General features: G+C 55.3%; 1 protein-coding gene across 2 annotated transcripts in view; it reads left to right on the top strand.

Moving 5' to 3' along the window:
* The window catches only part of IQSEC3 (IQ motif and Sec7 domain ArfGEF 3), a 103,101-nt gene extending 78,646 nt beyond the window's left edge, over positions 1-24,455 (top strand). Inside the window, exons 6-14 of one of the 2 annotated variants that reach the window (XM_045871207.2) lie at positions 5,673-5,795; positions 6,260-6,426; positions 11,834-11,973; positions 13,122-13,247; positions 15,006-15,105; positions 15,282-15,443; positions 17,947-18,039; positions 20,294-20,343; positions 23,674-24,455. In XM_045871207.2, coding sequence (XP_045727163.1) covers positions 5,673-5,795; positions 6,260-6,426; positions 11,834-11,973; positions 13,122-13,247; positions 15,006-15,105; positions 15,282-15,443; positions 17,947-18,039; positions 20,294-20,343; positions 23,674-24,108 — 1,396 coding nt within the window. In that variant the 3' untranslated portion in view covers positions 24,109-24,455. Of the gene's footprint in view, positions 1-5,672; positions 5,796-6,259; positions 6,427-11,833; positions 11,974-13,121; positions 13,248-15,005; positions 15,106-15,281; positions 15,444-17,946; positions 18,040-20,293; positions 20,344-20,429; positions 20,505-23,673 lie in introns of those variants that run through there. The other variant, XM_045871211.2, reaches the window with a different exon arrangement.
* The last annotated feature ends 570 nt before the right edge of the window (positions 24,456-25,025 follow it).

Genomic DNA, 25,025 nt, shown 5'->3' on the forward strand with positions numbered 1-25,025 from the left:
TTAAAAATTAGCACCACCAGCCCTCAGGTGCTCAAGCCAGAGCTCTGAGACTCACCATTGATTCTTCTTTTCCTCACTTCCCACCTTCCTTCCATCACCCACTCCCATCAGTTCTTCCTCTAGGAAGATCTCTGATCGTCCATTCCCTTGGCCTCCACCTTGACCCCAGCATCATCAGCTGTTACTTGGACCTTGGCAGTAGCATCCTCACCCCTGCTTCATTCTTGTTCCCTGCCCTCCCTTTTCCACTCCTTCTCCCCCAAAAGCCAGAGAAATCCTCATAAAACCAACTGACTCATATCACTCCTCTGATCATGTCCTTCTATTGTCTCCGGCTGCATTCAGGAGAAATTTCGAAATCCTCTCGTGACTCACAGAGCTCAGACTGGTCAAGCCCCTGTCCACCTCCCCAGCCCCACAGCCTCCCACTCTCCATTCTCCCCCTTACTCCTGCAATGCAGCCTCACTGACCCTTTCTAGGTTCTTGCAAGTTCTTTCCTACCAAGGGCCTTGGCATATCTTTCCCTCCATTGCCTGAAAGCTCTCCCCCACCCCTCTCCCCCACCCCTCCCCTTCCCTTGGTCAGCTCCTATGCATCTTTCAGGTCTCAGCTCAATGTCACGTCCCCAAAGGGGCCTTTCCAACCATCCCAATATGAAATATGGAATACATCCTTTATCCTCTCATGGAAGCCTGTCCTTTGCCTGCATAGGATTCGAAACAATTACAATGAAATAATAATTTTTGAGTCTGGGTATCACATTTGTCTCTCAGCAAGACAGGGTCTGTGTCTGTGTTGTTTGACACTTATTCCAAATAGGGGAGAAAGAAAAAAGTCCCCACCAGGGGTCAGAGAAAGCACCAGAGAGGAGAAGGGGGAGATCGAGGATTGGTCCCTGTTGTGGGTTCTGTGTGCCCAGGTCAGCTCTGAAACTGAGAGATGGCCACGCAGCTTCTGTGTTGCCTGCTGACAGTGAAGGGGCTCCTGGCACATGACTGTGACTGTGCCCAGTTGTCCCCCCTTCAGACCCCCCACAGGCTCCCGCCAGGCATCTGGATAAGACAGCAATCCCCAGGGAGAGACACATTAGCACAGTCCCTGGAGAGGGGAAGGAGGCAGTGGGCTTGCCCAGCCCAGGAGATGCCAGCAGGAAATGTGATGTGTGCAGCCCCCACCCCCCACTCCGCCCCAAGGACTGGCCCTTTCGTGAGCTTGTTTCTTTTTATGCAATAAAAAAATAACAGGATGATGGTTAACATCACACAGGATGGAGAGAGAAGATGAAGTCTGGGCGCACTCAAGTGAAGCCTAAGAACAGTTCTTAGTAAATGTGAGCACAGAGGGCACGACCCCCACTGGGGTTGGACCCCTGTTGGAGTGGAGAGGGCCCCGCTGGGGGGAGAGGCCTCACCAGAGCAGGAAGCATGGGGCAAGCCCCTTTGCAGTCTCAGTTTTGCCTTCTGCAAAACGGGGAGATTATACGCCTGACAAGACCCCCCGGAAACGTGTGATGTTTTTGACCTTAAAGATGATCAAAGAGGAAAGACAGCCATGGGCTGTCCTGGGTGGAGGCGGCAGGATGGATTTGGAAAACTGTCAAACAATCTGCTCCCCACAAGGATTCCGGGGTGGCAAAGAAGGATGGGGAGGGGGCGATTTTATGGTAGACCCAGCAAATAAGAGAAGCCGTGGGAGAGAAGAGGAGAGGGAGAAGAGTTCGCCGTGCAGGTTGAGCTGGCCCTTCAGGAGAGAAAAAAGCGTCAGGCTGAGAGGAGGGGCATGGGTTTGGGTGACTGCAGGATGGCCGAGGCCCCTGAGGTGAGGGTCCGCAGGGGCAGGTTGTCAGGAGAGAGCACAGCCTCGGCCTGGCCAGCTGCCCCGGGAGGCACAGGCCCCACCAGGAAGGCACCATGTGGTCCCCTGGGGTGAGGGAGAGAAGCAGCCAGTCATTGCCGACTGTTTTCCAAAGCCAGCCAGGAATGATGCTGTGGTCTCCTGCTGCCTATGGGCCCTCTCTGCTTCCAGGTCCTTCTCAGACACTGGGGGGCAGTCCTGACAGGTCCCCTGGCCCAGACCCCAGCTCTCCAGAGAGGAAGGCATTTGGCTTCTTGGGGATAGTAATGCCCTACCACCACCAAACACAGCTTCTTTCCTTCATCTGGGGGTCTGGCAGAACACATTGAGATTCCCCCCGCCCCGGGATCTGAGAGCCCCAGGACACTGATGCCCCATGGTAGCAACCTCAGGGAGTCAGGAGGGAAATAAGCACACGTGTGTGTGTGTGTGTGTGTGTGTGTGTGTGAAGGGGGCACTGCATCTGTCTCCACCTCTCCCATCCCTCCCTCACCGCTCCCCCTGCAAAAGCAGCCCCTGACAGCCTGAAGGGGCACCTGCATGCTCCCAGGAGCTGCTGCCTGGTGGCCCGTGAGTTGCTGGATTCACATTTGTCTAAAAGCCTCCACATGGGCTGGACCCCCTCCTGCCCTGGCGCTCAGCTCAGCCATTGGTCTTCAGGTTTTAAGGATCGCCTAGAGAGTTTGTGGAAAATGCTGATGGCCAGGCCTCGCCTCCACGTATTCTAGTCAGTAGATCTGGGATGGGGCTCAGGCATCTGCATTTTACCGGACCGTCTCACAACTCTTACAAGGGGCCCTCGAGGATGTGGGGTGTAGACGTGCCCCGCCCCACGGCCCAGGCGACCTGTCGCAAAGCCCTCCCCCCGGCCCTCTCTCCTCCCCAAGGCCCGTGACTGATTTACTCAGTGCTCCCCAGTCTGCAGGCTGGCATTTCCACCTGGCTGCGTCTCAGGCTCTCTCATTACTGGAGCTTTCGGCCGAAGCCCCGAGCGAGCCAGGGAGCGGGCTGTGCGTCACCTGAGTGAAGGCCTGGAAACTAGGCCATCGTGCTTGGCCAAGCAGATCCCACTTTCTCCCAGCTGCTGCACTGCCTCCTTCGGCTGCCCCCCCTCCCCCCGCCACCATGGTGCCTGGGGCCTCGGGCGCCCACCCCCTCAGAGCGCTGGGGCAGAAGGCACAGCAGAGGCTCTGGGAGCGCCACTTCGGAGGGACGCAGGGGCCCCGTAGCGGTGGGCTGGACAGACTGATGGGGCAAGTCCTGGGCAGCAGCTGGACGCCCGGCCGGGGCACCAAGGGCCAGCCTGGGGCCCTCTGCCCTCCCCCATGGCCTTGACATGTCAGGTGGGGGCGGCGATGAGCAGGTGCCGCCCCAGTCCAGTCCGTGGTGTTTTCCTCCACCTCCATGTCCTGTCTTTTTCCACCCCTCCTTCGCCGCTCTCTTCTCTGTCTGTCTGTCTCTCTCTCTTTCCCTGTCTCTCCCCTGTCTCTGTCTCTTGTTCTCTGTCTCCATCTCTCCCCCGTTTTGTGGGTCTTCCTCTCTTCTCCCGTTCACCTCCTTGCCTCTCTTTTTCTGTCTTGCCTTCTCTGTCCTTGTCCTCTCTTTCTCACCTGACTCTGTATCCTCTGCGTCTCTCACTGTCTCCATGCCGGTCCCCTCCCTGTCTTTGCCTCCCTGGCTCTAGCTCCTGGTCCCCTCGCTGCAGGACCACAGCGGTTCACCTCCTCTGACCGGCCTCGCTGTCTGGGTCAGTTATGCACGATTCATAACTCCTGACTGGGCTGGGCTAGGGGACACGTGGATGTGGGCCCCATGATGTGGCTCTCAGGGCTCACCTGCCAGTTGGGGAGGGCCTAGGGAGGAGGTGACACGCTGCTGGGAAATCAGAGTGGCCTCTCCCCAGGCTGGACCCGGAAGCTGCTACCACCAGTTGCCGTCTCAAATGGCCAGACACTGAAATTCCAGTTGTCATCCTCGGGCCACATTCTTGCCTCAGCCTCCCCCAGCGCCACCCTCTCACTCACTAGCCAGGCAGACAAGCCTGCCAGAAGGCTGGGTGTGACCAAGCCATGGATGGGCTCCCAGCCCAGAGATGGCCATCTCCCCTGTCCTTGCGAGCCAAGGACGGCTCCCAGCCTCCCCTTCCTAGAAGTCTCAGTGGTGCCCTCTCCTCCCTGTTCCCCCTGGAAGGAATGGGGGAGGGAGAGCCCACAGGCCACCAGGCCCCTGACCATGGCTGTGTGGGTGTCTCCCCTTGCTTTCTCCTAAAAATTGACATCACAGCCAAGGTTGTGTCTGGATCTCTGAGTCTCCTAGGTGGTGGGCCCTGCACAGGAACCGATTGTGTGGAGGAAGTGGGTCCTGTCCAGGGCTCGTCCCTCTGCTCACGCGGTTACTGGGCAAATGTTGCCTGAGTCCTCCAGGGTGCTGGGCCTTGAGCCACATGCTGGGCTCGAGCCTGGAGCTCGCCTCACCTTTTTGGGCAGGGAAGCGGGCAGTGACCAGGCCTCAGCTGCCCGGGGTTGTGACCCTGTGGCAGCAAAGGCCAGGGCTGTGGAGGCAGAGGGGCTGCTTTCCGCAGCGGGCACCATGAGACTGGCTACGAAAGGACCAGGAGAGAGGAGACCGGGTGACAGCACAGGTGCAGAAAGGGGGGAAATCAGCGCCGAGAGGCTGTCGGCACGTGTGAGCTTCTGCAGTTCTCAGCCACTCAGGGCTGCTGCTTGGCCAGGTCTGCGCTCCTGCCCACTGCTCGCGCCCTAGGGCCAGGGCACCCCAGAGGAGGGTGAGGCAGCGGGAGGTAGGGGCTGGGAGGGGCCTGGCCCCAGAGCCCGTGGCAAGAAGGGGCCCCAGGAGCAGGTCAGGCTAGAGGAATGACACTGCCACCTGCAGGTCACTGGAATGTGTCCCCGACCTCGCCCCACTCACTGAAGGGGGACATTCAGATGCAGACTCTCCAGGGCTAGAGGTGACATTTCAGAGGCAGAGGGGCCCTTGGGGAGCAGGACTCTGGCCTCGTTCCTTCTCAGAGAGAGAAACTGAGGCTCTAAAAGATGAGTCTTGACTGAAAATCACAAAAATGCAGTGGTAGGCCCAGGCTCAGAATCCCGCCGTGTTTCTCACACAGTGCCCTTCCATGTGAAGCTGATTTGTCATTTACTTTTCAGAGGCCACAGCTTCCCTGAGAGCTCAGGGCTCCTGGGCTGCAAGGGAGATTAGGATGAGCCTGCTCCTCTCCCATCCTGCCTGAGGCAGAACCGAGGGCTGGTACCGGAGAAGCTTTCAGGCACTGGGAAGCCCAAGTGGGAACGAGAAACTAGGGAGACGGACAGACTCCTACCACGGGCAGAAGAGTGTAGCGTTCTCATCCTTATGTCAAGCCTTTGTCTGACTCTGAGACCCTCTGAGGCTGAGAGGAAAGGACCTGGGCTCTGGAGGTGGAAGATCAGCCATCCTCCGGCTGTGCAGCCCTGGACAGCCCCCCGGCCTCTCTGGGCCTCAGGTTCTTAGTTGTGCAGTGGAGATGTCAGTTAGCCATCTGCCTCACAGGGCTATTGCGTTAGAGGAAGGACGCTGTGAGGGAGGGCCCTCTGGGGTTATTCAAGGGAGAGCCCCGGGGGTGATTTGGCCTAGGAGGCCCAAGTTAGTCCCCTCCTGGGTGGTCACAGGGACCCAAGTCCCTCCCCCATCCACCAGGGCAGGCAGCCCACGGCGGGAGGGAGGGTGCACCTTGCACCCTACTCCTCAGCTGTGTCGGGTTGAGGGAGGTTTAAGGGCCAACCTCTCCTCAAGACCCCTCCGCCTCACCTGCCCCCAGCTGCGTGGTGGACGAGATGGACTTCTCCAGCATGGAGCTGGACGAGGCCCTGCGGAAGTTCCAGGCGCACATCCGCGTGCAGGGGGAGGCCCAGAAGGTGGAGCGGCTCATAGAGGCCTTCAGGTAGGACCCCCTTCTGTAGCACCCCCTCCCCTCACCCAGCCCTCAAAACACACGCCTGGGGCACGGGGGACCGGAGATGCTAGGGCAGGGGGTCAGCCCGGGGCTGGGGAGAAGCCCTCCTGGTGGGGCAGCAGGGGTGGTAGGCTGGGTGGAAAGGAAGGAAGGGAAGAAAAGGGACAGGAGCCCTGGAGCTCGCTAAGCTGGAGCAGCGCTGGGCCCTCCAAGTGGACTGCAGGCATCTCCCTCATCCCTCATCCAAGCAAGGTGACGGACTCCATGGCTGTGTGGCACCTTCCCTGTCCCCTCAGCCGGGAAAAGGACCAGGCTACAGGGCACACAGCCATCATTAGGGACCTGACGCCCTCGGAGAGCCAGCATATGGGCCCCGACAGCCCCCGATCTCTGGAGCTCAGGGAGGGGAGAGAGGGCCTCACGCGGCACCCCTCTCTGTGTCCCCACCACAGCCAGCGCTACTGCATGTGTAACCCCGAGGTGGTACAACAATTCCACAACCCCGACACCATCTTCATCCTCGCCTTTGCCATCATCCTCCTCAACACCGACATGTACAGCCCCAACATCAAGCCTGACCGCAAGATGATGCTGGAGGACTTTATCCGAAACCTGCGAGGTGAGGAGGAGGGGGGAGGAGGGGCGAGGCCAGGGCTTGGGCGCTGTTCTGTTCAGCGTTAATTCTGGGCTGCCAAGGGCGCGGGATGCTGCTGTCTGGTCCTGGTCACGCACAGCAGTCTGGGAAAGCTGCTTGCGTGCCAGGCATCTGGGCAGTTTCCTGGAGCCATTACCACTCCCCTAGACGTCGGGCCGTAGCCCTTGCCCTCCCCGGAATGTCCTCCATGGGTTGACCTCTAGGTGCAGGCGCCACGGCTGGTGCCAAGGTGTACCAGCCCTTCCCACTGCACGACGTCTGGAGGCGTTTAGATCTTGGGTCCATTTATGTCAGCCTTGCAGACAACGCCTTGGCACCGACCAGCCAAGTCCTTTCCTAAAGGACATAGTGCAGCCCCTGGCAGGGCTCAGAACAAAGGTGGCAGGATGGGATATGCGCTCAACAGGGTTCTTTTCTTTCCTAGCATTTAAGAAATCGAAGCTATACATGCACATAATTTAATAAAGTCAAATAATTCTACAAGGCTTACTCCAAAAAAAGTTCATCCCTGCCCCCGTCACCACTCTCCTTCCTCAGAGGCAACCACTCTCAACTTTGTTTTGCTGTTTCTTGTGTTTCTTCTCTAGCACTAAACAACATGCTTCGGCTGCTTTTCTTACGCATTTTTTCTAGTTAGTATAAAATCCAATTGTAAGGCGTATAAATCTGAGAGCTTGATGAATGCTTATGTTCATATACACGTGTGTGATCATGGTGGTAACTAGACGTATTTCCCAGTGTGTAAAAACCACTCCGTTGTACACCTGAAACTAACAGGATGTTAGACCCATTCAGTACCCCTGCCCGAGGGCCAGCTCTTCTGACCTGCCATCCCCGCTGACGAGTTGTGCCAGTTCTTGAACTTCATATGGGTGGGATTAAATAGTACACACACTTCGGTTTCTTTTATACACTGTGACTTGTTCATTTTTTTAATTTTAAGTATTATTTACTTCTGTCTCAATCCGTTCAGGCTGCCGTAACAAAATACCACAGCTGGGTAGCTTCTAAACAACAGACATTTATTTCACACAGCTCGGCCGGCTAGGCCGCCCAACGTCAAGGCCCTGGCACAGTCCGTGTCTGGTGAGAGCCCGCTTCCTGGTCCTGGAGGGGCCCTTCCGGCTGTGTGCTCACATGGCGGAAGGGGTGGGGAGCTCTGTGGGTTTTTGTTTTTTTTATACGACACTAATCCTACTCATGAGGCTCTATCTTTATGACTTCTGCAATTTCTAAAGGCCCCGTCTCCTCATACCATCCGTTTGGGGGTTAGGATTTCAACATATGCATGGGGGAGGGGGCCACAAACATTCAGACCACAGCAGTTTCCTAGAGTAGAATATAAGGATTAGCTCTTTTTCATCCTCATCCACCTTGCCTAGCCCGCCCCCGCTAAAACTACACTGTGTTTATGTTATTAAGATGTAAACACAGTCCAAAGCTGAGTCTTGAAGTATGTCATGATGACAGACCCTTTCTATTTCTGCTTTCCTTGGAGTGAAGTTAGCACTTACGTTCTTTGTCCCTTAGCTTAGCTCTCTAGGTACCCGCTATTGATTCCTCTCCAAACTCCCCACCCTAAGTGTCACGTTCCTCTCAACACATGGAGCCCCGGGGAGGTCTTCTTGGAGTCTCCCTCCTGGAGCCTCTAACTCTGCTCGGATCTGGACGGGTTACTGGGCCAGCACACAGCAATCGGCCTGGGATACTGTCCCCCATCATTTGGGGGCCTCCTCTTTGCTCCCGTGTTCGGTCCCTGTATCCTAGATTTCATGGCTTGCTCATTTTTAATTCACTTCCATAGAAAAGGTACACTGGTGGCAAACTTTCTGAGAACCTGTGTGTCTGAATATATCATTTTCTACCTTCACTCTTTTTTTTTAAGTTTTTTTATTTATTTGTCAGAGAGAGAGAGAGGGAACACAAACAGGAGGAGGGGCAGAGGGAGAAGGAGAAGCAGGCTCCCCGCTGAGCAAGGAGCCTGATGCGGGACCCATCCAAGGACCCTGGGATCATGACCTGAGCCAAAGCCAGCTGCTTAACCAACTGAGCCATCCAGGCGTCCCAACTACCTTCACTCTATTTTTTTTTTTTTAGAGGATTGTTCTTTCTTTTTTTTTTTCAAAGATTTTATTTATTTATTTGACAGAGAGAGAGAGTGTGCGAGAGAGGGAACACAAGCAGGGGGAGTGGGAGAAGGAGAAGCAGGCTTCCTGCGGAGCAGGGAGCCCGATGCGGGGCTCAATCCCAGGACTCCGGGATCATGACCTGAGCCGAAGGCAGACGCTTAACGACTGAGCCACCCAGGCGCCCACTACCTTCACTCTTGATTGGGCGTTTGACTCGGAAGAGAATTCCAGATTGTAAACAGGGACTCAGAATTCTGAAGGCATTGCTCCATTGTCTTTTAACGATGGTGCTGCTCTGTCGTTCCAATTCCTCACCTTTTGCATATTAATTTTTCTCTCTCTCTGAAAATTTACAGGCTCTTCTCTTTGTCCTTTGTGTTCTAAGTTTTCATGATGTTCCATCTCATTCTGGTTCTTTTTTCAGTTGAAGTATAATTGACATCCTGTTAGTTTCAGGTGTACAACAGAGTGGTTTTTATACACTGGGAAAGGAGTCTAGTTACCATCTGTCACCATACAAAGTTACTACAATGTTATTGACTCTATTTCCTATGCTGTACATTATATCACCATGATTTAATTTATTTTTAACTGGAAGTTTGTACCTCCTAATACCCTTCACCTATTTTGCCCACCCCCAACCCACCTCCCCTCTGGCAACCAACAGTTTGTTCTCTGTATTTATGAGTCTGTTTCTATTTTTGTTTTGTCTGCTCTTTTGTTTCGTATTTAGAGTCCACATATAAGTGAAATCATATGGTGTTTTTCTTTCTCTTTCTGACTTGTTTCACTTAGCATAGTACCTTCTAGGTCCACCAATGCTGTTGTAAACAGCAAGATTTCATTCTCTTTTATGACTCATATTCCATTTTATGTATGTGTCACATCCTCTATATCCATTCATCTTTCAATTCTCCCACATCTTAGTTGTTGTAATGCTCAGTGGACATGGGGGTGCAGATAGCTTTTCAAACTGGTGAGTTTCTTTTTGGTTCTTTTATCATCTCTTGTGCCAGTGCTGGGTTGATCCTTCAGCCTAGAAACATGTCCTCCGATTGTGGGAAGTTTTCTTAAATATTGTATTTGATCATCAACCCCCTTCGTTTTCTCTGTACTTTCTGGAACTCTTATTATTTGGATGGTAGATCTCCTAGTTTGATCTTCTTATTTTTACAGCTTTCTATTTGCCATCTTTGTCTTCTTGTTGGACTTTCTTAAAGATGCCTTGCAAGTTTCCTCCTAAGGTTTAATTTCTGCTGTCATATTTTTCATTTTCAAGAACACTTTTGTTCTCAAAATGTTTCTCCTTTATAACATTTTAGTCTTGTTTTATAGATGTGGTATCTTCTTACATATCTCTGATGGTATTTATTTATTTCAGTTTCTCCCTGCTTGTTTTTCTTTCTTCTGGCTTCCTTTTTCTGCTTCCCCATACTTCTTTCTCTTTTGTGTTATAGACTTTCCATATATACATGATGAAACTTGGTTGTTCTCTCATATTTAAGAGTGAACTAAAAGGCTGATTAAAAACTGTGAGTATGGATGGGGGGTGCTGACCAGTGGGCTTCCTCATAGGGTGATTTAGTTGAGCTCTGTCACTGAGGGACCCCTACTGCAGCATCTTTAGATTTTTCTCTTGTGCCTGTTGATTACTCAGAAAAGAAATGTCCAATCTGTTACCCAGAGGGTAGGAGTCTGGCTGCTAATGTTCTAAGATCTTCTGGGTCAATAGGACTGAGAGGGTCTCTTAATACATAAACATTAACCTCATGCCCCAGTTTTCAGCACAGACTCCCACCTTTGGCTGGGCTTGGGGTCCCCCACCCCAGAGTTCCCAGCTCACCTCTTCCAGAGGACTAACCCTCATTTGGCTGCTGGAGTGGAGGAAGGGACAGGGAGATCTAAATGCTTTTTAGACTGATGATCAGCCTATTTTCCTGTGTCCAGCCCAACTTTACCTCCACTTTCAGGGATTCCTGTTGCCACCCGTTCCAGAGCCCTTTGGTGGTTCTGTGATGTGTTGAGTGGCTTGTAACCTCTCTGCTGGCTTCATGTTCCACTCTCTCAGGTTTGCCAATCCATCTGCTCATTCGTCCACTTCACAGGTCACATGGCGCCATTGTTTCTTCCCCGCCCTCTTTAAAAAACTCCCTTTGGCCAGAATATTGAGGAGGAGCAGAGGTGTGCGACCTGCCATCTTCAGCTGAGAGCCTCTGTGTGTTCAGTCTTGGTCCCTGCTCTTTACTGCCCCCAGTACCCCAGGGGTGCTGCACGGCTAATGTGCCTGACTTGAAGAACCAAGATCAGATGTGGAAGAAACAGGGTGGATACAAGGAGTTGCTCGTAGAAGGTATAATGTCCTCTCACTAAGTTAGGAAATCTCCTCTGAGGACACTTGCCAAAGTTGCTTTATTTTCCACTTTTCTCTCTTATAAGAGAAGCATATAGTCATTGAAAAAAGATTTAGAAAAGGTAGAAAGAAGAAATTTTTTATCGCCTCTCTTTCTACCTCCTAAAGAAATCTGTTTCCATGTTGGTCAATTTCCTGCTAGTATTTTTTTGTTACCAGAGTGTTATGACTACGAAGTAGGAGATGGGAGTAAGGGCTCCTTACTTTTGCATTGCCACAGGAGGCTGTCCGGTTCCTCTTCACCTAATGTCTAACCACCCCCCCCCCACACTCCCAGTGATGGAAGAATCACGTCATACATGCAGCAAGTAATCATTGAGCACCATGCTCCCCTGTGGAGGGGTGCGGAGGGTCCAAGAGGGAGGAGATCCAAGAGAGAACAAGATAGAACATCAGCTTTCAAGAGACTCTCATGCGGGGCACAGGGAGTGGGGTGGAGGTAGACAAATACATGGAGGATAAGAAGAAGGCACTGAGCAGGATCATGGAGGCTGTATTTGGGGATGAGGAAAGAGGTGGGAGGGGGGAGTGGAGGTTCTGATTATGGAACAGCAGGAGATGAGGCTGTGGCGATGTGTGTTGGGCCCTATTACAGTAGTTCTGTTGCCTGGCTAAGGAGTGTGTCCTTAATTCAATAGGTATGGGGAGCCAGTCATTGAAGGCTTTGGAACAGGGACAGGGCAAAATCAAGGCCACCCTTGAGGGGCCTCAGTCTGGTAGGGGCTTCCCCTCTCTGGCTCCAGGCCTCTAACACCTCCCTCCCTCCCCCCGCTTCCCTGGCCTCCCCCCTCCCCTGCCTCCCTGGCCTCCCCTTCCCATTCCATGCTGGTAGGTGTGGATGACGGTGCTGACATCCCCAGGGAGCTGGTGGTAGGCATCTATGAAAGGATACAGCAGAAGGAGCTCAAGTCCAATGAGGACCATGTCACGTATGTCACCAAGGTGGAGAAGTCTATCGTGGGCATGAAGACAGTAAGTGCCCACCACAGAACAGCACTCACCCCATGGGGGTTGCTTCCTCTCCCATGGCTGCCAAGCCCCCCACGTCACACCTCCTTTTGTCTCCCATGTGACATCTCCTTCCATTCTCCTCCTTCCCTTTCAGAAACACTTTTCCATTATTTGCTCACTTCCTAGTGATTGAGTCCCCACTATGCGCCATCCACTGCACCCTCTGTTTCCCCTTGCCTCATTTCCTCATGGCTACTGGCCACCACAGCAGCAGAGCCTGAGGTGAGGTGTTGGGAAAGATTGCCCTATAGTCTAGGGTTGAAGTGTCAGGATGGCCAGATGGGGAGACTAAGGATGGGCTGGATACTGGGCTTTCCTGGATGGTCCTACTGAATAGAAGACAGGAAAGAGGCTGAAGAGCCTTCTAGACTGCGGTGTCCCAACCACTGGGCACCCCTTAGTTATGACCTATGTCACAGTCAATATGGTCCAAGAGGGCAATGATGCTCTATAGTTTACTACTCATATGTCAGCAGAGGCTCTTTATGCCATAAATATAAAGGATGTAGAGTGGGTTCTGGTATTTGTTTCCAGTTTCTCCTCCCTAAATTGCTGACCCAAGAAGCAGTGTGGGGATGTTGTCTGAGCTCTGCACTGGGCTCCTCTGTGCGGGGATGGCCCTTTTCTGCCCAGAGCCTTGATTGCTGAGGTCTTTTTTTTTTTTTTTAAGATTTTATTTATTTATTTGTCAGAGAGAGAGAGCACAGGCAGGGGGAGCAGGAGAGGGAGAAGCAGACTCCCTGCTGAGTAGGAGCCTGATGTGGGGCTTGATCCCAGGACCCTGGGGTCATGACCTGAGCTGAAGGCAGACCCTTAACCAACTGAGCCACCCAAGCGCCCCGATTGCTGAGGTCTCAGCATCTATCTGGTTTGCAGGTGTCACTGCAGTAAATTGTTCTACACGCAGCAGATCCGAGGCATCCCCGCCGTCCCCTCCCTCTGGCACACTTGGATGTGGTGTGCAGGAGAGAAAGGGATAGAGGAGCCACCCTGCAGGCCGCAGCTTGGGTCGTGGGGGCCCTCCAGAAGGTCTTGGGCAGAAAGGGGTTGACGGCAGCCGTATTTGCACAATCCGGAAGCTGTTTTCAATTGCCACGCCTCTGCTTCAGGTGCTGTCTGTGCCCCACCGCCGCCTGGTCTGCTGCAGCCGGCTCTTCGAGGTGACCGATGTGAACAAGCTGCAGAAACAGGCCGCACATCAGAGGGAAGTGTTCCTCTTCAACGACCTGCTGGTGGTGAGTGGACTGGCCAGGCCGGGGCCACCTGCTGCCCCGCTCAGCCTTAGCCCTGACCCCGGGGAGGGGTGGGGAGGGCCCCAGAGACCTCCTTCAGAATGCTATAGCTATTTACCTCTTTCTGTGGCACTTTCACATCCTGGAGGCGGGGAGGTGAGGTTGCTCAGGCCGATACGATCATTCCTACTTTATAAGTTATGAAGCTGAGGCTCGCAGGGACTAAATGATTTGTTTGTGGTTCCGCAGTCATGAAGGAAATGAACCAGATCCCAGATCATGTGCCTCTCCCACATTACAGAAAACCTGGGGCAGGAAGAGTATAGGGTGTGCTTCACGCCCCACAGCCAGGGAGGGACAGTGAGCCAGAGTGGGGTGTGCGCTGCCTGGGGCCCAGGGGTGTGTGCGCGTGTGTGTGCACGTGTGTGTGCGCATGCGTGTGCACGTGTGTGTGCACGTGTGCGTGTGTGGCGGGGTTGGGGGGTACTCATTCTTAGCTCTGTGAAATAGGTGTCCATTGCACAATATTTAATGAGTGTCAACTATGTACTAGGCATTTTTGTAAGTGTGGGGAAACAGTGGTGGACAAGATTGGGTTTCTGTCTTTCCCTAGTACCCCACATCCTCTCTATCCATGAGTCACATCGAGCTCCCTCTAAAATCATCCCACATCTAATGATCCACCTCTGAGGTCCACCTTCCACAGAGCAGCAGAGTGATCCTTCTAGAGTGCACATCAGGCTGTGTGTCTGCCACACTTCCCAAGCTGGGCAAAGGAAGTCCACAGTCCCTGACCTGGGACCTCCTGGATCCCTGGCCTCCTCTCCCTTCCCTCCGCTCCCCTGCTTGTCTGCGCAGGCGCCCTGACCCCACAGGCTGCGTCCCACGGGCCAGGATCCTTCTATCTCAGACCTTTGTTCTTGCTGCCAACCCCCAGACTTTGCCCGGCCACCTCCCTCTCTTCATTCAGGTCTCAATTCAAACATCACCTCCTCCCAGAAGCCCTCCCCGTGCACCTCGGCAGGTAGCCTGCCCAGTCATCTTCTCTTCCTTACCCTATTTCATGTTCTTTAAAACGCTCACCAGTTTCAGGAATTACCTTATTAATCTCTTCCTCCACATTGGTTTTTTTCTGCTTATTATGCTTTATGGATTGACCCACTGGTTTACACTCTGAAGGGGCTTCCTCCAGAGCAGCGAGGGCAGGGTTCTCTCTCTCTCTCTCTCTCTCTCCCTCTCTCTCTCTCCCTCTCATGAGAGTAACCCAGCCATGCAAAAAGCTGCAGGGAGGATTGTGGACCGGGGCTAACATGTGCAAAGGGCCTGCAGGGGGACTGAGCTCACCCAATTCAGGCCATGGAAAAGAGGACAGCAGGGCTCCAGCATAAAGCCAGAGTGAGGCACGGACCAAACTGGGGGAGGCAGGAAGTGTGGACTGGCTTCTTCTAAGTTCGGTGGGAAGAGCCACAGAGGGGTTTTATGCAGTTAAAAACACCCATATTTTGATATAGTGTGTATTTATATACATGCATATACATGAGTGTGTATGTGTTGCATACACATATATATCAATGTGTGTATGTGTGTGTGCATATAAATGTGTGTATGTGTGTGAATGTATCCTAAGTATACAAGTGTGCACGTGTGTTCACATTTTGTATGTACTTGTGTGTTCCCCAGTGTCCCTGCGTGTTCATGCATCCGAGTGCATGCACACACGTGTGCACCATCAGTGCATGTCTCTCTCCCTCTCTTGAACAGATTCTGAAACTTTGCCCGAAGAAGAAGAGCTCCTCCACCTATACCTTCTGCAAGTCAGTCGGCCTGCTGGGCATGCAGTTCCATCTTTTTGAGAATGAGTGTAAGTCTCCCTCGGACCTGGAGACATGGAAGAGGCAGTTTGGAGGGAAAGTTGGAGGCTGGAGGGAAGGGGAGGGGGCAAGCACCCCAAAGGCCCCAGCCACTCTCCCCACTGGGCTGGCTCTAGCCTCACTTGCCACTGCTCATGGCCACGGGGACCTGGGGTCTGCTTTCCAGATTACTCTCACGGCATCACGCTGGTGACCCCACTCTCGGGCTCTGAGAAGAAGCAGGTGCTGCATTTCTGTGCCCTGGGCTCGGACGAGATGCAGAAGTTTGTGGAGGATCTGAAGGAGTCCATCGCTGAGGTTACAGAGCTGGAGCAGATCCGGATAGAGTGTAAGGCCACGGGGCGCCACACGGCGGGGTGGGCAGGTGGGCTCCCCGTCAGCAGGGAACGGAGGCTGTTTGTGGCACAAGTCTGACTCCTTGCCCCACTCTGGAGTGAGTGTGGGGTGAGCCGAGGCCCCTCCTGCCATCCATCCCAAGCCCTCCCCCAGCCCCACTGCGCCATCACGGCCCATGTGGGTGCCGCTGCTGTTCGTGTTTCTTCACAATCAAAGTGGGGGCGCTGGAGCATGCACAGCTGTGTGCACCCCCAGCCGGGTGTGGAGCTGCGTGCGGGCCCCTTGGAACAGAGGACCCAGCTGTGTCTGACCAGCGCAGCCGAGCCAGCCGAGCAAGGCAGGCATGCCAACCTCAACGGTCTGTGCACCCAGGCGCCCCTCTTCCCACCGGACTCCTTGGTCAGCCCCTCCCTCTGGACCCAGTCAGACTCACACCTTACATCTGGCTGCTTCATTTCGTTCATCTCTTTTCATCTTGAATCGTCCCCCCACTTTATTTTTTCATGATATGGTCTTTTTGAAGAGTCCAGCCTGGTTTTCTGACTATCCCTCAACTAGGAGTCGTCTTTTGGTTCCTCTAAGGAAGGCCTGGATTCCTGAGTGTCCCAATTCAGGCATTTTAGAAACTACGTGGGCCTCTTTGGAGGGGCAGGCGGTTTGCCAGTTAACTTGGTGGTTGAGGAGTAGAGCAGGGCTGGCCCGAAACCCATGCCCACTCGCCAGCTTTTCCTGCTTTAGCATCGCCCGTGGCTTCAGATTGCCTTTCACGGGAAATTGAATAACTGTGGATTCAGAAACTAGAAGAGCAAACAGATTTCGGGTCTGCCTTCTATGGTCACTTCGTTGAAAAGTGCTTCTAAATTAATATAAAACCATTAGGCAATAGGAAAGGCAGGGGGACTTTTGAGGCAGGGCACCAATAGGACAGGGCGGTGCTTTTTAATCAGCGTTTTTAGAGCACCCACTGTGTGCCAGACAGTTTGTCTGCAGCACCCACAGTGAGGCTGCAAGGTGGTGCTTGTGCCCAGTTTACAGACCAGCCTCAGGGAAGTTACGGGCTGTGTTTAACGTTGTGCGTCTTAGAAGCAGACGTGACACTTGCATTTAGGTCTGCTTCTGAGGTTCCTGTACTTCCTACTCTGACATTGACAAAAGAGATTCCGTTTATAATAGTGTAAGGAAACAGCTCAATCAGGTCGAAACAGAAGCCGAGCAGACCAGACCGTAGGGCTCGGGAGCGGCTCGGGAGGCAGGGTGGGGGTGTAAATTCCCCTGCTGCACTCTGCTGGCGTGCTTGAGCTCCGCGGCGGGACCGGAGGCTCGGAGATGCCACCTTGGCTGCTGATCTTGAACCTTCTCAAGGACACATCCTGAAAGGTCACTTCGGTCATTGTCAAAATGTTACAGATGGCTCTTCTATTATCTAATCCTTGCCACAACTGTCCACGAGGCAGGTAGGATTGTCCTCATTTTACAAATCAGGGAAGTGAGTCTAACAGAGCTGAAGGAAGTCGTCCAAGTTCATACAGTCAGTGACCACACAAGATTTGCGCCAAGTTCCTCGGACTCCTTGCTTGTAATTAGGATGCTAATTTCTCCGAAGCCAAGCAGCCCCTCTCCAGGGAGGGACGGCCCTCTGCTCAGGGAAAGTATGAAGTATTGACTGATGGTGTGATTCAGGCAGTCAGGACAAACTGTGCTGGTTTGGAGGTTTGCAGTCCAGTGTCCCTGGATTATAGACAACAAGAGACACAGAAAATGGGATCCACAGGCACGGCTTTAATAAAAGGAACCTGAGTTATGTCTCCTGGAAAAGACACTGAATGAGTGATTTAATCATTCCTGGAACAGGCTTACGGTCTAGTGAGAGGAATCAAGGTCGAGGACAAGGCGGATGCCCTGGGCTTGCGGGCTCAGGCGAGGAATCTCCTCCCCGGGGGAGCTCAGCCGGGTGGGTGGGCTCTGTCTTGCCCGATGCAAGGTGTGCAGGCTGGCCGCCACCTGCCATCACCAGCCCTCACCAAGGTCCGCTGTGCCACGTGATTCGTCCACGTTGTCATAAAAACTAGTATTTACTGAGCACTTGCCATAAGCTGGGCCTCCTTCTAAAGGGCTTTGGTGCATTTCCTCGTGTAATCCTCTTAACAACACTTGGAAGTGGACACTGCTGTCCCCTCACATGAGGCACGGAGAGGTTAAGTTACTTGCCCAAAACCACACAGCTAAGAAGTCCCAGAACTGGGATTCAAACCCAGGCCGCCCGCCGCCCTCCGCTTCGCCTCTTCTGTTGCCTCTCTGACCTTCGGGCAGCTGTTAGCATCCCCACAGACAGATGAAGAAACTGAGGTTCTAGCAGGTCTCTAACTTGCGGAGAAGTGGGTTCCAGACTCAGACCACGTGTTAGAGCATGTGTCAGGGAGCGCCCCCTTCCTGCTCCCTCCTCACTCCTCTCCCATCTCACCGTGGTTGAGGCTAGCTTCCCCTCCGTCCTCTAGGGGAGCTGGAGAAGCAGCAGGGAGCAAAGACGCTCTCCTTCAAGTCCAGCGGGGCGCAGGTGGACCCGCAGTCGAAGCAAGGATCGCCTACAGGTGAGCCCCTGGTTCCCCTCCAGGGTCCCAGACCCCAGGCCTGGGATGGCCCTGGGCCCACATGGAAGCCACTCTCTGCCCCCAGCCTTGGGTTCCTGGGGAACTGGGAAGTGCTCATTCCCATGGTCACTTCTTTCTGCTCAGGGCTCCAGGCTAATCTCACGGGCCTTAGTAGTGGGAGTGAGGAGGACGGTGAGAGAAGAACGTGTCCATTTACACGCTGCCCTAAGGCCCTGGGTCCCTGTGAAATGTCACTGTCCCCCCGGAGGAGTTGGGCCAAGAGCCCAGACACCCTGGCCCCAGTGGGGGAGCCTCCTACCCCACCCCCCCTGCACCCAGGCTCCCCGGGGACTGCTGGGGTTCACGGGGCGGGGGCGGGTGGGTGGTGGTGAGAGGTATAGTAAAGAGAAACAGCATGAGAAAAACTGCTGCCTACAGATGGGAGCCCGGTAAGGAGGGTGGCCAGAAGGGTCTGGAAATCTTGATCTGCCAGTCAAGTCTTTTCCCTAATGAGCCACAAGTGCTCCAGGCCAGAGTCAGCCCACCCCAAAATCCAGATAAACCTTCAAACCCACTTTCCCAAATGGTTTCTTCAAATTGACTTATTCACTCCAGACAAATCAAGCCAGTTTCAGATTTTGTATCACCTCTGGCCATGTTCTCTAGACCTGCTTCCTTTCTCCCACTGACATCTTCCTACTTTCTACCTCTTGGCCCTCGCCTCACCCCCACCCACACTTCGCAGGGAGCATGGGAAGAGTCACCCCCACCCCCATTCTGCGGTCCCAAATAAAAATCAGAGGGAGAGATGTCATGAGAATTAACTCCCATCCCAACAGACCCCCAGTAAACCATCCCGAACTGTTCGCTGATTAATTAATTCAGCCATTTATCCTTACATTTAACAAACACTTATGGAGTGCTTGCTGTGTGCTCCCTGCTAAGCACTAGAAGCCCAGGCTTCCAGCAAGACAGCAGCTTGAGCCGAGACACTCGGGTGGGTTTCATGCTGGCCCCCAGCCCTCGGTGACAGCCATGACACCATGATGCTGGGACAGACGGCATCCCAGCACTCAGTCACTCAGCTAGGAGACGCGACTCCTTTTCCCAGCAAGACCTGGGGCTCCTTTAGCTGCACGGAGGTTCTCACTGTGATGTCATCTTCCGCGTGAGGTTTTGACCTGCCATCATGCATTCATAATTCTCCACCCGGCCTGATTTTCCAGCCGGCCCCTTCATTTCTATCAGGTCACAGTACACAGGTCACTGCTTGTTTGCACAGCTGTGTAAACTCCGGAGCCAAACCTCAGCTGTGATTAATTATTTGACATCCCACCCCACTCTGCAGCCCAGCTTGCCTCTTTTGGAAGCTGCACCCCCTGGTCAGGCCAGGATGCATGTCTCCAGGGCCTGGTCCATCAATCACCTCCCCGGTGGGGTTCTCCTCAGTCCCAAACAGTGGCATAGCTCCCCCTTGTGCTACAGAAAGCAGAGGGATGAGCACAGCGAGGGAACTTGCGCACACGTGAGCGCATGCGTGTGCACAACATGCACACACGCACACACACGCACACGTGCACACAGTGTGTGAGCAGTCAGAGGGGCTCTGGGAGGCCTGCTGAGGGTGAGGGTGGCAGCCAGGAGTGACTGTCCCTGGAGGGGACACCCCACCACGCTGTCCCTGGAGGTCCGCGGGCTCCCTGGTGCTGTGCCAAGCCAGTCCCCTAGCGTCACACAGCCACGCTTCCCATGCCAGGCCCTGTGGTGAGTGCTCTACGGGCCTCAGTTCGCTGAATCCCTGCCACAGAGCTGAGTAGCAGGGATAGGAACACGGGCCCTCCCTCAGGGAGCCTGTGGTTGAAAGGGACAGGTTAACAGCAGAGCCTCCTTGTGTGTCTGGGAGCCAAGAACCAGTGGCCCCTCAAAACCGACTTTCACTGTCCCTAACAGGGAGGCTTTGACTGTGGGTAAACGAGACTCAGCAGTGCTCCCTTAAAAACCCTCGGAGATCTTCTAGTCTGCATGCCCAAGGTCACACAGCTACCAAGGGGCAGAACTGGGCTCTGCCTTCTGGTCCACCGCCCCGGGGCTGCGTCCCAGTCAGGAGTGGCCTGGTACCCAGAGTCTTCTGTCCACACCAGCTAACTGCAAGGATGCTTGGTATCGGGGCCAGAGCAGGGGGGCGGTGGTTGGCGAGGCAGGGATTTGTATTGGGCCGGGTAGAGAGTGAGCCCTGTGCTCTTTGCATTCAAAGCCAAAAGGGAAGCCGCGCTGGGGGAGAAGCCGGCGGAGAGCACGGTGGAGGTAAGTGGAGGCCTGGTTGCCCAGGTGAGTGCTTCCGAGCCCCCGCTTGTCCTTCTTCTCATTGTCTCTGTTGTTTCTCTTCTCAGGTATTAATCAATGCCTCCCCAGCCCGACTCACCATTTTACCAATTTCAAGAGATACAATTAAACGTTACTGCTAGCATGGCTAATGCCACTGTCCCAGCGCCTAATTAAGCCACAGCTCTTTCTGCCCATCCCCCAGCCGCGTGCCCTCCGAGGCCGAGCTCCTGGGCTGACACCTGCACATGATGCCCATGGCGCCTCCATAGCCGCCTCGCCCAGAGCCCCCCAACCCACGCCCCCAGCACACTGCTCACTGATCCCCTCATGCGTGCCCTATCAGGGAAGCCACCAGTCCCTTCCCCCCTGGTGCGTCTGTCCTCCACAGCAGGGAGCCTGGGCCCCTCCGGACACTCACCCCTTGAGTCCAGCCCCAGGGACCACTTCGGGCTCAGACCCTGCCCTCCCTGCCCCTCTTGGGGCAGTCGGAGAACTGAGACAGGGGGCAGTTGAGCGCTGGGAGCTCCTCCCTGGGGTGTATGCCAGAGCCAGTGAGGCAGAGCGGGGTTGGTCACCTTAGGGATTTCCCTGGGGGGAGCGCAGACGTGTCTGAAGACTGTCGACTGGGAGGGGGATGCCCCCACCCCAAGCCACATAGGGAGAGGCTGGGGAGGGAGCCGCAGCAGTTAGTCCTTGCCAAGCTCCCAAGTGTCACCTGGGGGGACATTCAGTGGCCCCTATAAGCTTCACTGGGCCACAGCCCTCCCCCACTGCTCCCCTCCCACCCCAGTGAGCCCCCCTCCCCCGCTCCTCTGCCAGGCCTCTAGGGATGACTAGCTTCTCACACACAGACACCTCCTTTCCCAGCCCCACCCCAAGCTGGAGGAGCCCCCACTTAGAGGGAGGGAGGAGCCTGCCCACCAGGATACCCCAGGGAAGCCCAGTTTCTTCCCTCTTTTCCCATGGCCCCCCACCCCCCACACACCTGTGTCTGGAGGAGGCACCTTTACATGGAAGAGCTTCCTGCCCCAGCAGCTGACAAGCCCCCAGGGTGGGTATTCCATCCCCTGCCCCCTCTTCTCCCCATCTTCTTGCAGCTGCCCATTCTCTAGCCTTGCAGATAAACACACAAAGCTCCCAGCCATCCAGTTTGTTCTCCCAGCTCTGCCCTGCCTTAGCCTGGCCTACCTAGGGCGCACAAGCGATCTGATGGCCGGTCCTCCCCTCCCACCCTGCCAGAGGGCCATGTGGCTATCTGCAAGGCTGCCAACCCCAGCTAGCCCCGGGGCCCTGCCAGCCTCGCTGCCCCCAGGCTCTCAGCTAGACCCTAAGCTCTCTCGTCCTCTGCCTTCTCTCCGGCACTGCCTGGCCGAGCCCCTCTGGCAGGCGCTTCTCCATCTTCTCTGAGCTGTTCTGACCTGCTACTCATGATCCATCCTCTCTCTCTCTCTCTCTTCACCTTCTCTCTCCCTCTCTCCGTTCTTTCATTAGCAGGGAGGTGAGAAGGGGGTCAGAATGAATGTTTGGCTGTCACTTTCTGCTTCTCACTTACGGACCATTAAAGATAAGGGATCCAGGCTGGGGTGAAGAGGAGGGAGGTGCAGTCAGTGGGGGGGGGGGGGATCAGAAAGCAAGAGGCGATGAGGAGGGGAAGATGAGCCAAGAGCTGTGGGCTGCACTGGGGAGGGGTGCAGGTAGGGAGGAGGAGAAAGAAGTCCAGTGGGTCTGGACTGGGGCAGCTAGACGTTAGCTGTAAAATCTGGGGGAACAGAAGGCCTGCCCCCACTGTCTAGGCCCCTTTTCTCCTGGGGAATAACTCAGAATACATGCAGGTGGGGAAAGGAGCCGGTTGCCTCCAGCAGCGGTAGGCAGAGGCCTTCTGCCAGAGTGAGGGCCACAGAGGGCTCCCCAAGGGCAAGGTGGGCCCCAGCTATGCCTTCTGCCTGCTCTGTATCTCAGCAGGGCACTGAGGGACTGGGGGGGCTCCTTCATTTGATTGGGGGGTGTGGATCTCAGCCTAGAAAATGCTGCCAAGGCTGGAGGTTGAGAGTGAAGAGGAAAGCCTCCAGTGTGCTGAGCACAGCAGGGTTTGTGGATATTGAAGGGGCAGACAGAACCGGGGTTTGGGGGACTGTGGAGAGGGAAGCAGCCCATGGGGGGTGCACAGGCCCAGAAGGGGGGTCCAGGAAATTGCACCTTCTGCCAAGGAATAGGGTTAGGATCTGCTGGTGTAGGGCTCCGAGATAGTTTTGAGCTGGGCATCTTGGTCTAGACTTGGCAATTAAGGCCCCTTCCCTGCAGCCTCGATGTCCCCCTCTGTGCTCTGAGCAACCCGTCCTGGGTGGTGGTGCCCGAAGACAGTAAGATGCATCCTCAGAGTGAAGGGTCTCAGCCACTGCAGAGGGCCAGGTGTTAGAAGGGGACTGTGGCATGTCATACCTATAGCCTGGGGAGCTGAAGGGTGAAGAACTAAACACATCCACCCCCCCACCAAAGGCTCTAGCTCCCTTCCTCCCATTTCCTCAACCTCCCCCTGTTAGCAAGAGGAGGCCGGGCTTGTTCACAGTGACCTCCATGGGTCGAGGGAGGGCGTAAAGATTAGAGTCCTTTCTGGGTACCCCCTCCGGCAGTGGGACAAATTTAACCAGGATGAAGCCTGGCCCAGAAAGGCAGCTGAGGACTGAGCTCTGGCCTTGGCCGTCTGGGCTGCTTTCAGATTCATGGTTTTGGCCTTGGGGAAATCTAGGAGGATAGGGTAGGTCCAGATGGCCCCTTCAGGGGTCCAGGGCATTCTCTGTTTGGGCGCCAGGGAAGCGTCTCCTTTAACAAAGGGAGGAGGGGGCTTGAGAGGCTCAAAGATGATCGACCATCCCTGTGTCTGGTGTCCGTTTGTCCTCACCACAGCCCGGGGAGGCAGGGAGACAGGCAAAGATCATTACCCTCTTTTCCAAGCTCAGAGGTTGGTAGAGAGGGACGTGGAGAGAGGTTTACCTGTGAGATGTGACTGCAGAGGCCTGCAGAGTCCTGGGGGCCACTGGTCCAGGTGTCCATCTCACAGGTGAGGAGCCAGGCCTGAGAGCCGAGGCTTCCCCCTCCCCCCCACCACACCCGGGCTGGCACTTCTATTCAGCAGCTGGGGTTCCTCCAGGTCCGTGCGGAGGTGGCCGGCGGCTCAAGGGGAGGGCTCAGAGCAGCCGAGGGGCACAGGAGACGAGACAGGGCTGGGAAGGGAGGCTCAGGGTAGCCAGTCCTAGCAGCTGGGAATTAGTCCTGTAACATTTCATGCTTCTCTGGCTGTTTCTAAACTAGGTGTCAATTCACAACAGGCTTCAAACGTCTCAGCACAACCCCGGGCTGGGGGCCGAGAGGGGAGTGCCGGCGCCACCGCCAGACCCGCAGCCTAGCCCCCTGAGGGAGCAGCCCCCGCCGCTGCCGCCGCGGCCACCCACGCCCCCTGGGACCCTGGTGCAGTGCCAGCAGATTGTCAAGGTCATTGTGCTGGACAAGCCCTGCTTGGCCCGCATGGAGCCCCTGCTGAGCCAGGCCCTCTCCTGCTACGCCTCGTCCTCCTCCGACTCCTGTGGCTCCACACCCCTGCGTGGCCCGGCCTCCCCGGGCAGGGTCATGCACCAGCCTCCGCTGCCCCCGCCCCCACCCCCCTACAACCACCCCCACCAGTACTGCCCGCCCGGTTCCCTGCTGCCCCGGCGCCGCCACTCCAGCGGCTCCAGGAGCCTGGTGTAGACTCTGTCCCTGCCCAACCCCGCGCTCATGTCCCCGGGAGGGCTGGCCGCCGGGGGCGGGGGGCTCAGCTACAGCCAGCAGCCCCAACCGCCCCTTCGCTCGCTGCTCCCCACGCCTGGCACGATGCACTCCTGGTCGCTGAGCACCATCGTTTTGGAAAGAGAGCCTCAGTCCCTGGCACCTGGGTTTCACCTCGCCCCAACATGCTTCCCTTGTCCGAGCACCCCTCTCCCGAATCTGGAGATCCCACCTCACTCTGCTGGGGCCCGACACAGCAAGGCACGTCCAGGCCTCCTCTTCCTCCTGCCACCACTCTGGCCACTTGGACCATGGACTGAAGCAAGCAGGAGCCGAGGGCCTAACCAGCTTCCTGGCCCTGAGTCCGTCAGGCCCCAGGCCTCAGGCCGGGTGGGTAATGCGAGGGGTGGGAGGCTTTCTCTGCTGCAGCCCCTAAGCCCAGCCATCTCACGAGGCTGATCCTCCACCCCCAGGGATGTTGGCTGTCCTGGCCACATCCTCCCCCTCGGGCCAGGGCCTTCTCCCGCTTTCTCAGGAGCTGGGCCCTGCCTGTCCAGAGCTTCTCAGACTGCAGGAAAGTTCTGAGAAACTTAAGAGGGAAAGGGGGACCACTCTCTGCTCTCTCAAGAGCACGTCAGCAGAGCTGTGGAATCGTGAGGTCATATATCCACAAAATGCACCTTTTAAAAGAGTTTCTTAGTTCTCTAGCCCCAGATATTCCCCAGCCAATGTGAAGTGCAGAGGGTGTAGACTTAAACACACACATACAAACCAGGTTCTTCCAGCGTGGGAGCCGACACAGGGAGAAGTGCTGGCGATCTGCCCAGGGACAGATACAGCCAGCAGAGGTAGGAATCGGACCCAAGGCAGGGTTCCTTCTTGAATGACAGGCATTCCTC

Source organism: Mirounga angustirostris, unplaced genomic scaffold (genome assembly GCF_029215605.1).
Source record: "Mirounga angustirostris isolate CCGP_5_RB_7025 unplaced genomic scaffold, mMirAng1.0.hap1 SCAF_5, whole genome shotgun sequence".
Classification (NCBI taxonomy): Eukaryota; Metazoa; Chordata; class Mammalia; order Carnivora; family Phocidae; genus Mirounga; species Mirounga angustirostris.